The following is a 16,566-nucleotide window of genomic DNA, read 5'->3' as shown; positions in this document are numbered from 1 at the left end:
AACCTTATTATCTTTTTGACTGCTAGACTAAGTACAAAAGAAGTCTGTTAATGTAACTACACAACTGGGATAGAAATTATATTTTTCAGTCTTTTATTATATTTTGTATTTCAATAATCTAAATATTTTGAGAAGTTAAAAATATGTGGTAGATTTGATTTTCATTTTACTTGAAGAATGTTAGCGATGAGCCATCTATTATGGTGACCACCCAACCTAAATTTCGCTGGAAGTCCAGTGGCTTCTGAAATGGTTTTTATTCCAAAGCAGCAAGTTCAAGATCTATTTGCTTCCACTGCTTAAAAATGGAATGTATACATTTGGCTTGGCTTTACTACAGTGATGTTAAACAATTTTAGCAGTGGCGAAATAATGTTGAAATCAACTCATAAACAATCAATTCTTACCTTTAAAAGGCAACAAGAAAGAATTTTTCAAGAGAATGAGTACTCTTCTGAAGCTGAGACCAGATACTCAAGTGGATATTTTTTCCTCGCAAATATCAATTTGATCTGGGTTGTTTTCCATTAATCTGAAAACTTGATTGGATTCGTGACAACATTCACTCATGCAAAAAGGATAATGTCATTCCCTGTGCAAGCTTTGATTAGCAAATTAGAGCACCCAAAGACTACCTGGGGCTGGGGAATCCTGTCATAGGGCAATCCCAGGGTAACATGGTGTTACCAGCAATGTGTCAAACTAGGAGTCAGTTAAATAAATGAACTCCCTCCTTTAATCTTGGCAACATACCCCACCACTTCATTTTGTGATTTTTAACCCAGCAAACCCACTGCTGGTCCTTATTTACTGTAAGTTCCACCTCTCCTAATGTGCCTCCAATCCCTGATTCCACTCCCATCCATAACCCTGTGTGCTGACGTTCCTCCCAGCACATCTCCTAATTTCCTCTCCCCCTACCACCACCAAGAACAGAACAGTCTCCTCATCTCTCAGTATTCTTCTCTGATGTCCCAATCCAATCTCCAAGTCTCTGCAGAGGCCCAACAGAAGCTGAGACTATTATCTCACAAGCTTGCCCTCTGAAAATATTACCCAGCAGCTCTAAATTGAGCTGTATGAAATTTTAATATGAGGGCTACAAAATGAAATATGTCATTGGCTCCCCATTATAAGAATGCAGTGTAATTTCTAGGCAAGAGCTTCTTGTCTGTTTGCTATATTGACCTGCCTGCAGTGTTACCTCTGTGTGATAACTATCAAGTTAGCACTTGAAAAGATATGTACTCAAAGTAAAATAGACAAGTTTGTTTCAACTCAAATATGCCGAAAAAATCTTGGATGTGGGTACTTGCATTTAAAAAGTGCTTGTTTTGTCAGAGAAACAGTGCTTTTTGAAATATTCATGAAAGTGTAAACAGAAAGGACTCTTTGATCTCTGAAAGTTATAGACATCAAAAGAACCACTTGGTTTCACTCATATGTCATTATGTGGACCAATTAGATTTGGCAGCATTCTTCATCCTTCAGCCTGAAAGCAGGCCAATCGTGAAGTAGAGATGTTTCATCATCCGATGAACAAATAAGCTCTTTGACCCACCACATACGCACTGCCCAATATATCTGCACAAATCTGTAGCCTTCTAAGTTTGGCAAGAGGAGTTCTTGTCTAGATGCATGTTGTGAAAATATCTGCCTTCACCACTCTTGAGGTAGTGTACTCCAGGCTTCAGCTATCTTCCTCTCAGGTCCACCCTGAATCCTCTTCTACTCACTTTAAATCTATTGCCTCTTGTCTTAGACCACCTCACTATGAGAAAAAGATCATTGCTTATCTATACCCATCATAACTTTATAACATCGATTCCCAACCTTTTTTATGCCTTGGACCAATACCATTAAACAAAGGGTCCACAGACCCCAGGATGGAAATCCTGCTCCATGAAAGGTCATCCCTCTATCTCCTTTGATCCAGGGAAAACAAATCTAGCCCATCTAGTTTCTCTTTATAACTATTGTTCTTATCCAGACACCATCCTGGTGAATTGCCTCTGTACCCCTACCAGCACAAGAATACTTTCATTTCCTGAGCCACAATCACAAGTCTTGAGTTCATTGGTACCGAGATTTATTGATTGGCCATTTCGTAACTTTGAGGGCTTTACGTGAATGAATTGATAAGCGATTAATAGTGGATCAATGTGAAAAGATATGTGACAGGTTACTTCATCTTATTATCAGAAGGATGGGTGAAAGGAAAACAACTAAAATACTATTTGCAGCAACACACACAAAGTGCTGGAGGAACTCAGCAGGTCAGGCAGCATCTATGGAAATGAATAGATAGTCAACATTTCAGGCCAAGACTCTTCAGTCCTGAAGAAAGGTCTCAGCACCAAACAGTGACTGTCTATTTATTTCCATAGATGCAGCTTGACCTACTGTGTTCCGCCCAGATTTTGTGTGTGTTGATTTGGATTTCCATCATCTACAATCTTGCTTGTGTGTGTAGTATACCATTTGTGCTGGAAATCTGCATTAAAAAACACAGAATATTGAAGGGTCAGGCAGCATCTGTAGAGAAAGAAAAATAATTGATGTTTTCAGTCAGAGACCTTTAATCAGAATTGAGAAATACTTGAGGTAAGATAAAAATCAAAGAATAATGAAAACAACAGGAAAGGCTGTGATACGGGAATTAGCAACAGTTGAAGTTCAAGAGGAAGGAATGTCATGAAACAATGGGGGAGTGGTGTGGAATGAGAGTTGGAAGTGAATGTGGAACTTCCATCTTGGTGAACTGTATACAGAAAGATCTGGTCCACCTGGTCAAAAGATGAACTTACATTGAGCTCCAATGGAAACTTGTTCCCTATTCCACTTTTCCAGTGATGCCAGCTTCGTCGCCAGCATTTTTACATGGTTTCCTTGTTCCTCTGTCAAGGAATTTCCGGCATCCTAGTCAATGATAATCCATTCCATTTTCTACATGTTGTTACTTTCCATCTCAGAACAACAAAAGGGTTTCTTCTCTGTTCACCGTCAATCTACCAGAGATTTCTTTCAGTGAATACTCATTGCTATTTTTATCACCTCTAGAATTCTGCTGTTACCATTCCTCTTCCGGAAAAAGATGCTGTCAAATTGGCTATGAATTTGCAGCATTGTTGGCACCTCTTCCCATTTCAGTGCTTGCTATATTTTGCTTCAGTTCAATGCTTTGCAGTTGTGCATTGTCTGTAGTGATAAAGCTGCAACTAACTTTGTTGTCGTTAATGTACAAACGTTTGTACATTGTTCACGTTATGAGTGATAGCTGAGCAATGGTAGAATGATGGAGAAATGTCCACATTTAAATCCAGAATAATGAAACAATATTGTAATATGCTTACTTGTAAACTATGTTTAGAATGACACTCAAGTTGTTTGATATCCATAGCATTAAGATTTATGAGGCAATGTGACAGATTTATTGTGTGCTTCAGTGTTTAGCAACATAGCAATGATCTAACAGTATGTTGTCTTGTACTGAGTCTAGGGTGATGAGGGCATTCCAGGAATACCAGGAGAACCGGGTTTCCCTGGTGATAAGGTAAGTTAGACAATGGTTTGATAATGAGATTCAACATGATTAATTTGACCTATTTATTCCCAAGTTTATATATCAGATTTAAACAGCAATTATTGGTATTAATACAACCTCTGTTTCGGTCTTTCTTGTTGCTATCCATGAGTAAGCTGTAGTGCCTTTTTTATGCCAGAGTTATTTATCAAGGATGCATAAAAAGGAAGTTTATTTCTGAATTTTATTTCCTTTATAAATTAGTCCAGGGCCTGATAAATGAACCAAATTGCCAAGATAGCAGTCTATACTGTTAAGAGCTCCGTTAGATTAAATCTTTGAAATCTCAATCGCAATAGAAAACACATCCTTTTAAAAAACTGTTTAAAGTGTTGATGGTGCAAGATTTACAGACAGAAATAACTGGTTTATCTGACACAATGAGGACAGTGCTGCTCATCCTTCAGAAGCTTTCAAGTGTCAGGGTGACAGTGAGGGAATGTTACACAAAAGGCTGAATATTGGTTCCTAACAATCACTCCAACACCGTCACTCCACACTGTCCATCCACACTATTACTCTACACCATCACTCCATACTACCAATTCAAACCATCACTCCATACCACCACTCCACATCATCACTCCACACCATCACTGCACACCATCAGTCCACACCACCACTCCACATCATCACTCCACACCATCACTGCACACCATCAGTCCACACCACCACTCCACATCATCACTCCACACCACCACTCCACACCATCACTCCAAAACACCACTGCACACCATCACTCCACACTATCACTCCACACCATCACTCCACACCATCACTCCACACCATCAGTCCACACCACCACCCCATACTAACACCTACACGACCACCCCACACCATCACTGCACACCACCACTCCACACCATCACTCCAAACCACGACTACACACCATCAGTCCACACCATCACTCGACACCATCAATCCACACCACCAGTCCACACCATCATTCCATACGATCACTCCACACCACCAGTCCACAACATCACTCCACACCATCACTCCACACCAAGACTCCACACCATCAGTCCACACCATCACTCCATACTACCAGTCCACAACATCACTCCACACCATCATTCCACACCATCGCTCCACACCATCACTCCATACCATCACTCCACACCATCACTCCGCACCACCACTCCGCACCATCAGTCCACACCATCACTCCACACCATCACTCCACACCATCGCTCCACACCATCACTCCATACTACCACCCCACAACATCACTCCACACCATCATTCCACACCATCGCTCCACACCATCACTCCACACCATCGCCCCACATCATCATTCCACACCATCACTCCACACCACCACTCCAAACCATCAGTCCACACCATCACTCCACACCATCAATCCACACCACCACTCCACACCATCACTCCACACCACCACTCCACACCATCACTCCACACCACAACTCCACACCACAACTCCACACCATCACTGCACACCATCACTCCACACCATCACTCCACACCACCACTCCTCACCATCACTCCACGCAGTCACTCCACACCACTGCTCCACACCATCACTCCACATCACCACTCCGCACCATCAGTCCACACCATCACTCCACACCGTCACTCCAAACTGTCACTCCACATCATCACTCCATACTACCACCCCACACCATCAGTCCACACCATCACCCCACACCATCACTCCACACCATCGCTCCACATCATCACTCCACACCATTGCTCCACATCATCATTCCACACCATCACTCCACACCACCACTCCACACCATCACTCCACACCATCATTCCACACCATAGCTCCACACCATCACTCCACACCATCACTCCACACCATCACTCCACACCATCAATCCACACCATCAATCCACACCACCACTCCACACCATCACTCCACACCATCACTCCACACCATCAATCCACACCACCACTCCACACCATCACTCCACAACATCACTCCACATCACCACTCCTTACCATCACTCCACACCACCATTCCACACCATCACTCCACACCACAACTCCACACCACAACTCCACACCATCACTGCACACCATCACTCCACACCATCACTCCACACCACCACTCCTCACCATCATTCCACACAGTCACTCCACACCACTGCTCCACACCATCACTCCACATCACCACTCCACACCATCACTCCACACCACAACTCCAAACCATCACTCCACACTACCGGTCCACACCATCACTCCAAACCATCACTCCATACTACCACTCCACACCACCACTCCACTCCACCAATCCACACCATCACTCCACACCACCTCTCCATACTACAACCCCACACCACCACTCCACACCATCACTCCATACACCACTCCACACCACCACTCCACACCAACACTCCACACTATCACTCCACATCACAACTCCACACCACAACTCCACACCATCACTACACACCATCACTCCACTCCATCACTCCACACCACCACGCCTCACCATCACTCCACACCACCATTCCACACCATCACTCCACACCAGCACTCCACACCATCACTCCACACCATCATTCCACACCATCAGTCCTCACCACCACTCCACACCATCACTCCACACCAGGACTCCACGCCACCACTCCACACCATCACTCCATACCATCACTCCACAACATTAGTCCACACCATCACTCAATACTAACACTCCACACAACCACTCCACACCGTCACTCCACACCATCACTCCATACTAACACTCCACACCATCACTCCACACCATCACTCCATACTACCACACCACACGACCACCCCACACTATCACTCCACACCAACACTCGACAGCATCACTCGAAACCAACAGTCCATACCATCACTCCACACCATGACCCCACAACATCGCTCCATACTACAACCCCACACCATCAGTCCACACCACCACACCACACCATCACTCCACACAACCACTCCATACTACCACTCCAAACAATCAGTCCACACCACCACTCCACACCATCAATCCACCCCGTCACTCCACACCATCACTCCACACCACCACTCAACACCATCACTCCACACCACCACTCCACACCATCACTCCACACCATCACTCCACACCACCACTCCATACTACCACTCCAAACAATCAGTCCACACCACCACTCCACACCATCAATCCACTCCGTCACTCCACACCACCACACCACAACATCACTCCACACCACCACTCCACACCACCACCACACCATCACTCCACACCATCACTCCACACCATCATTCCACACCATCACTCCACACCACCACTCCACACCACCACTCCACACCACCACTCCACAACAACACTCCACACCATCATTCCACACCATCAGTCCTCACCACCACTCCACGCCATCACTCGACACCAGGACTCCACACCGCCACTCCACACCACCACTCCATACTACAACCCCACACCATCAGTCCACACCACCACACCACACCATCACTCCACCCCGTCACTCCACACCATCACTCCACACCATCACTCCACACCATCACTCCACACCACCACTCAACACCATCACTCCACACCACCACTCCACACCATCACTCCACACCATCACTCCACACCACCACTCCTCACCATCATTCCACACAGTCACTCCACACCACTGCTCCACACCATCACTCCACATCACCACTCCACACCATCACTCCACACCACAACTCCAAACCATCACTCCACACTACCGGTCCACACCATCACTCCAAACCATCACTCCATACTACCACTCCACACCACCACTCCACTCCACCAATCCACACCATCACTCCACACCACCTCTCCATACTACAACCCCACACCACCACTCCACACCATCACTCCATACACCACTCCACACCACCACTCCACACCAACACTCCACACTATCACTCCACATCACAACTCCACACCACAACTCCACACCATCACTACACACCATCACTCCACTCCATCACTCCACACCACCACGCCTCACCATCACTCCACACCACCATTCCACACCATCACTCCACACCAGCACTCCACACCATCACTCCACACCATCATTCCACACCATCAGTCCTCACCACCACTCCACACCATCACTCCACACCAGGACTCCACGCCACCACTCCACACCATCACTCCATACCATCACTCCACAACATTAGTCCACACCATCACTCAATACTAACACTCCACACAACCACTCCACACCGTCACTCCACACCATCACTCCATACTAACACTCCACACCATCACTCCACACCATCACTCCATACTACCACACCACACGACCACCCCACACTATCACTCCACACCAACACTCGACAGCATCACTCGAAACCAACAGTCCATACCATCACTCCACACCATGACCCCACAACATCGCTCCATACTACAACCCCACACCATCAGTCCACACCACCACACCACACCATCACTCCACACAACCACTCCATACTACCACTCCAAACAATCAGTCCACACCACCACTCCACACCATCAATCCACCCCGTCACTCCACACCATCACTCCACACCACCACTCAACACCATCACTCCACACCACCACTCCACACCATCACTCCACACCATCACTCCACACCACCACTCCATACTACCACTCCAAACAATCAGTCCACACCACCACTCCACACCATCAATCCACTCCGTCACTCCACACCACCACACCACAACATCACTCCACACCACCACTCCACACCACCACCACACCATCACTCCACACCATCACTCCACACCATCATTCCACACCATCACTCCACACCACCACTCCACACCACCACTCCACACCACCACTCCACAACAACACTCCACACCATCATTCCACACCATCAGTCCTCACCACCACTCCACGCCATCACTCGACACCAGGACTCCACACCGCCACTCCACACCACCACTCCATACTACAACCCCACACCATCAGTCCACACCACCACACCACACCATCACTCCACCCCGTCACTCCACACCATCACTCCACACCATCACTCCACACCATCACTCCACACCACCACTCAACACCATCACTCCACACCACCACTCCACACCATCACTCCACACCATCACTCCATACTACCACTCCACACCACCACTCCACACAATCACTCCACACCACCGCTCCACACCATCACTCCACACCAACACTCCCCACCATCACTCCACATCATCACTCCACACCACAACTCCACACCATCACTCCACACCATCGCTCCACACCATCACTCCACACCATCAGTCCACACCATCACTCCACACCATCACTGCACACCACCAATCCACACCATCACTCCACACCACCACTCCATACTACAACCCCACACCACAACTCCACACCATCACTCCACACCACCACTCCACACCATCACTCCACACCACCACTCCACACCATCACTCCACACCATCATTCCACACCATCGCTCCACGCCATCACTCCAAACCATCAGTCCACACCATCACTCCAAACCACGACTCCACACCATCGCTCCAAACCACGAGTCCACACCGTCACTCCTCACCACCACTCCACACCACCACTCAACACCATCACTCTACACCACCTCCAAACTACTACTCCACACAATCACTCCACACGACCCCTCCACACCATCACTCCACACCACCACTCCACACCACCACTCCATACTACAACCCCACACCACCACTCCACACCACCACTCCACACCATCACTCCACAACATCACTCCACACCATCATTCCACAACATCACTCCACACCACCACTCCACACCATCACTCCAGACCACCAGTCCACACCATCACTCCACACCATCACTCCACAACATCACTCCACACCATCACTCCACACCATCAATCCACACCACCACTCCACACCATCACTCCACACCACCACTCCACACCATCACTCCACACCATCAATCCACACCACCACCACATACTAACACCTACACGACCACCCCACACCATCACTGCACACCACCACTCCACACCATCACTCCACACCATCAGACCACACCATCACTCGACACCATCAATCCACACCACCAGTCCACACCATCATTCCATACGATCACTCCACACCACCAGTACACAACATCACTCCATACCAAGACTCCACACCATCACTCCACACCAAGACTCCACACCATCAGTCCACAACATCACTCCACACCATCACTCCACACCAAGACTCCACACCATCAGTCCACACCATCACTCCATACTACCAGTCCACAACATCACTCCACACCATCACTCCAAACCATCACTCCATACTACCACTCCACACCACCACTCCACTCCACCAATCCACACCATCACTCCACACCATCACTCCACACCACCTCTCCATACTACAACCCCACACCACCACTCAACACCATCACTCCATACACCACTCCACACCACCACTCCACACCAACACTCCACACTATCACTCCACATCACAACTCCACACCACAACTCCACACCATCACTGCACACCATCACTCCACTCCATCACTCCACACCACCACGCCTCACCATCACTCCACACCACCATTCCACACCATCACTCCACACCAGCACTCCACACCATCACTCCACACCATCATTCCACACCATCAGTCCTCACCACCACTCCACACCATCACTCCACACCAGGACTCCACGCCACCACTCCACACCATCACTCCATACCATCACTCCACAACATTAGTCCACACCATCACTCAATACTAACACTCCACACAACCACTCCACACCGTCACTCCACACCATCACTCCATACTACCACACCACACGACCACCCCACACTATCACTCCACACCAACACTCGACAGCATCACACGAAACCAACAGTCCATACCATCACTCCACACCATGACTCCACAACATCGCTCCATACTACAACCCCACACCATCAGTCCACACCACCACACCACACCATCACTCCACACAACCACTCCATACTACCACTCCAAACAATCAGTCCACACCACCACTCCACACCATCAATCCACCCCGTCACTCCACACCATCACTCCACACCACCACTCAACACCATCACTCCACACCACCACTCCACACCATCACTCCACACCATCACTCCACACCACCACTCCATACTACCACTCCAAACAATCAGTCCACACCACCACTCCACACCATCAATCCACCCCGTCACTCCACACCACCACACCACAACATCACTCCACACCACCACTCCACACCACCACCACACCATCACTCCAAACCATCACTCCACACCATCATTCCACACCATCACTCCACACCACCACTCCACACCACCACTCCACAACAACACTCCACACCATCATTCCACACCATCAGTCCTGACCACCACTCCACGCCATCACTCGACACCAGGACTCCACACCGCCACTCCACACCACCACTCCATACTACAACCCCACACCATCAGTCCACACCACCACACCACACCATCACTCCACCCCGTCACTCCACACCATCACTCCACACCATCACTCCACACCATCACTCCACACCACCACTCAACACCATCACTCCACACCACCACTCCACACCATCACTCCACACCATCACTCCATACTACCACTCCACACCACCACTCCACACAATCACTCCACACCACCGCTCCACACCATCACTCCACACCAACACTCCCCACCATCACTCCACATCATCACTCCACACCACAACTCCACACCATCACTCCACACCATTACTCCAAACCACAACTCCACACCACCACTCCACACGACCCCTCCACACCATCACTCCACACCATCGCTCCACACCATCACTCCACACCATCAGTCCACACCATCACTCCACACCATCACTGCACACCAACAATCCACACCATCACTCCACACTACCACTCCATACTACAACCCCACACCACAACTCCACACCATCACTCCACACCACCACTCCACACCATCACTCCACACCACCACTCCACACCATCACTCCACACCATCATTCCACACCATCGCTCCACGCCATCACTCCAAACCATCAGTCCACACCATCACTCCAAACCACGACTCCACACCATCGCTCCAAACCACGAGTCCACACCATCACTCCATACTACCACTCCACACCACCACTCAACATAATCACTCCACACAACCACTCCACAGCATCAGTCCACACCATCATTCCACACCGTCACTCCTCACCACCACTCCACACCACCACTCAACACCATCACTCTACACCACCTCCAAACTACTACTCCACACAATCACTCCACACGAGCCCTCCACACCATCACTCCACACCACCACTCCACACCACCACTCCATACTACAACCCCACACCACCACTCCACACCACCACTCCACACCATCACTCCACAACATCACTCCACACCATCATTCCACAACATCACTCCACACCACCACTCCACACCATCACTCCAGACCACCAGTCCACACCATCACTCCACACCATCACTCCACACCATCACTCCACAACATCACTCCACACCATCACTACACACCATCAATCCACACCACCACTCCACACCATCACTCCACACCACCACTCCACACCATCACTCCACACCATCAATCCACACCACCACCCCATACTAACACCTACACGACCACCCCACACCATCACTGCACACCACCACTCCACACCATCACTCGACACCATCAATCCACACCACCAGTCCACACCATCATTCCATACGATCACTCCACACCACCAGTACACAACATCACTCCACACCATCACTCCACACCATCACTCCACACCAAGACTCCTCACCATCAGTCCACAACATCACTCCACACCATCACTCCACACCAAGACTCCACACCATCAGTCCACACCATCACTCCATACTACCAGTCCACAACATCACTCCACACCATCATTCCACACTATCGCTCCACACCATCACTCCACACCATCACTCCGCAACATCAGTCCACACCATCACACCACACCACCACTCTACAGCATCACTCCACACCAACACTCCGCACCATCACTCCACACCATCGCTCCACACCATCACTCCATATTACCACCCCACAACATCACTCCACACCATCACTCCACAACATCACTCCACATCACCACTCCTCACCATCACTCCACACCACCATTCCACACATTCACTCCACACCACAACTCCACACCACAACTCCACACCATCACTGCACACCATCACTCCACACCATCACTCCACACCACCACTCCTCACCATCACTCCACGCAGTCACTCCACACCACTGCTCCACACCATCACTCCACATCACCACTCCGCACCATCAGTCCACACCATCACTCCACACCGTCACTCCACACCGTCACTCCAAACTGTCACTCCACATCATCACTCCATACTACCACCCCACACCATCAGTCCACACCATCACCCCACACCATCTCTCCACACCATCGCTCCACATCATCACTCCACACCATCGCTCCACATCATCATTCCACACCATCACTCCACACCACCACTCCACACCATCACTCCACACCATCATTCCACACCATAGCTCCACACCATCACTCCACACCATCGCTCCACATCATCATTCCACACCATCACTCCACACCACCACTCCACACCATCACTCCACACCATCACTCCACACCATCTATCCACACCACCACTCCACACCATCACTCCACAACATCACTCCACAGCACCACTCTTTACCATCACTCCACACCACCATTCCACACAATCACTCCACACCACAACTCCACACCACAACTCCACACCATCACTGCACACCATCACTCCACACCATCACTCCACACCACCACTCCTCACCATCATTCCACACAGACACTCCACACCACTGCTCCACACCATCACTCCACATCACCACTCCACACCATCACTCCACACCACAACTCCAAACCATCACTCCACACTCCAAACCATCACTCCATACTACCACTCCACACCACCACTCCACTCCACCAATCCACACCATCACTCCACACCATCACTCCACACCACCTCTCCATACTACAACCCCACACCACCACTCAACACCACCACTCCACACCAACACTCCACACTATCACTCCACATCACAACTCCACACCACAACTCCACACCATCACTGCACACCATCACTCCACTCCATCACTCCACACCACCACGCCTCACCATCACTCCACACCACCATTCCACACCATCACTCCACACCAGCACTCCACACCATCACTCCACACCATCATTCCACACCATCAGTCCTCACCACCACTCCACACCATAACTCCACACCAGGACTCCACGCCACCACTCCACACCATCACTCCATACCATCACTCCACAACATTAGTCCACACCATCACTCAATACTAACACTCCACACAACCACTCCACACCGTCACTCCACACCATCACTCCATACTAACACTCCACAGCATCACTCCACACCATCACACCATACTACCACACCACACGACCACCCCACACTATCACTCCACACCAACACTCGACAGCATCACTCGAAACCAACAGTCCATACCATCACTCCACACCATGACTCCACAACATCGCTCCATACTACAACCCCACACCATCAGTCCACACCACCACACCACACCATCACTCCACACAACCACTCCATACTACCACTCCAAACAATCAGTCCACACCACCACTCCACACCATCAATCCACCCCGTCACTCCACACCATCACTCCACACCACCACTCAACACCATCACTCCACACCACCACTCCACACCATCACTCCACACCATCACTCCACACCACCACTCTATACTACCACTCCAAACAATCAGTCCACACCACCACTCCACACCATCAATCCACCCCGTCACTCCACACCACCACACCACAACATCACTCCACACCACCACTCCACACCACCACCACACCATCACTCCACACCATCACTCCACACCATCATTCCACACCATCACTCCACACCACCACTCCACACCACCACTCCACAACAACACTCCACACCATCATTCCACACCATCAGTCCTCACCACCACTCCACGCCATCACTCGACACCAGGACTCCACACAGCCACTCCACACCACCACTCCATACTACAACCCCACACCATCAGTCCACACCACCACACCACACCATCACTCCACCCCGTCACTCCACACCATCACTCCACACCATCACTCCACACCACCACTCAACACCATCACTCCACACCACCACTCCACACCATCACTCCACACCATCACTCCATACTACCACTCCACACCACCACTCCACACAATCACTCCACACCACCGCTCCACACCATCACTACACACCAACACTCCCCACCATCACTCCACATCATCACTCCACACCACAACTCCACACCATCACTCCACACCATTACTCCAAACCACAACTCCACACCACCACTCCACACGACCCCTCCACACCATCACTCCACACCATCGCTCCACACCATCACTCCACACCATCAGTCCACACCATCACTCCACACCATCACTGCACACCACCAATCCACACCATCACTCCACACCACCACTCCATACTACAACCCCACACCACAACTCCACACCATCACTCCACACCACCACTCCACACCATCACTCCACACCACCACTCCACACCATCATTCCACACCATCGCTCCACGCCATCACTCCAAACCATCAGTCCACACCATCACTCCAAACCACGACTCCACACCATCGCTCCAAACCACGAGTCCACACCATCACTCCATACTACCACTCCACACCACCACTCAACATAATCACTCCACACAACCACTCCACAGCATCAGTCCACACCATCATTCCACACCGTCACTCCTCAACACCACTCCACACCACCACTCAACACCATCACTCTACACCACCTCCAAACTACTACTCCACACAATCATTCCACACGAGCCCTCCACACCATCACTCCACACCACCACTCCACACCACCACTCCATACTACAACCCCACACCACCACTCCACACCACCACTCCACACCATCACTCCACAACATCACTCCACACCATCATTCCACAACATCACTCCACACCATCACTCCACACCATCACTCCAGACCACCAGTCCACACCATCACTCCACACCATCACTCCACAACATCACTCCACACCATCACTCCACACCATCAATCCACACCACCACTCCACACCATCATTCCACACCACCACTCCACACCATCACTCCACACCATCAATCCACACCACCACCCCATACTAACACCTACACGACCACCCCACAGCATCACTGCACACCACCACTCCACACCATCACTCCACACCATCAGACCACACCATCACTCGACACCATCAATCCACACCACCAGTCCACACCATCATTCCATACGATCACTCCACACCACCAGTCCACAACATCACTCCACACCATCACTCCACACCATCACTCCACACCAAGACTCCACACCATCAGTCCACAACATCACTCCACACCATCACTCCACACCAAGACACCACACCATCAGTCCACACCATCACTCCATACTACCAGTCCACAACATCACACCACACCATCATTCCACACCATCGCTCCACACCATCACTCCACACCATCACTCCGCACCATCAGTCCACACCATCACACCACACCACCACTCCACAGCATCACTCCACACCAACACTCCGCACCATCACTCCACACCATCGCTCCACACCATCACTCCATACTACCACTCCACAACATCACTCCACACCATCACTCCACACCATCGCTCCACATCATTATTCCACACCATCACTCCACACCATCGCTCCACATCATTATTCCACACCATCACTCCACACCACCACTCCACACCATCACTCCACACCATCATTCCACACCATCAATCCACACCACCACTCCACACCATCACTCCACACCACCACTCCACACCATCACTCCACAACATCACTCCACACCATCACTCCACACCATCAATCCACACCACCACTCCACACCATCACTCCACACCACCACTCCACACCATCACTCCACACCATCAATCCACACCACCACTCCACACCATCACTCCACACCACC

General features: G+C 50.0%; 1 protein-coding gene across 3 annotated transcripts in view; it reads left to right on the top strand.

Moving 5' to 3' along the window:
- Nucleotides 1-16,566, top strand: part of col27a1b (collagen, type XXVII, alpha 1b) — a 591,032-nt gene that overhangs the window by 236,343 nt on the left and 338,123 nt on the right. For all 3 annotated transcript variants that reach the window (XM_059993655.1, XM_059993656.1, XM_059993657.1), the window contains one exon: nt 3,500-3,553. In XM_059993655.1, coding sequence (XP_059849638.1) covers nt 3,500-3,553 — 54 coding nt within the window. The remainder of the gene's footprint in view (nt 1-3,499; nt 3,554-16,566) is intronic.

This window comes from Hypanus sabinus, chromosome 18, assembly GCF_030144855.1.
Source record: "Hypanus sabinus isolate sHypSab1 chromosome 18, sHypSab1.hap1, whole genome shotgun sequence".
NCBI lineage: Eukaryota > Metazoa > Chordata > Chondrichthyes > Myliobatiformes > Dasyatidae > Hypanus > Hypanus sabinus.
The sequence above is the reverse complement of the archived record's forward strand: the minus strand, read 5'-3'. Positions and strand labels throughout refer to the sequence as shown.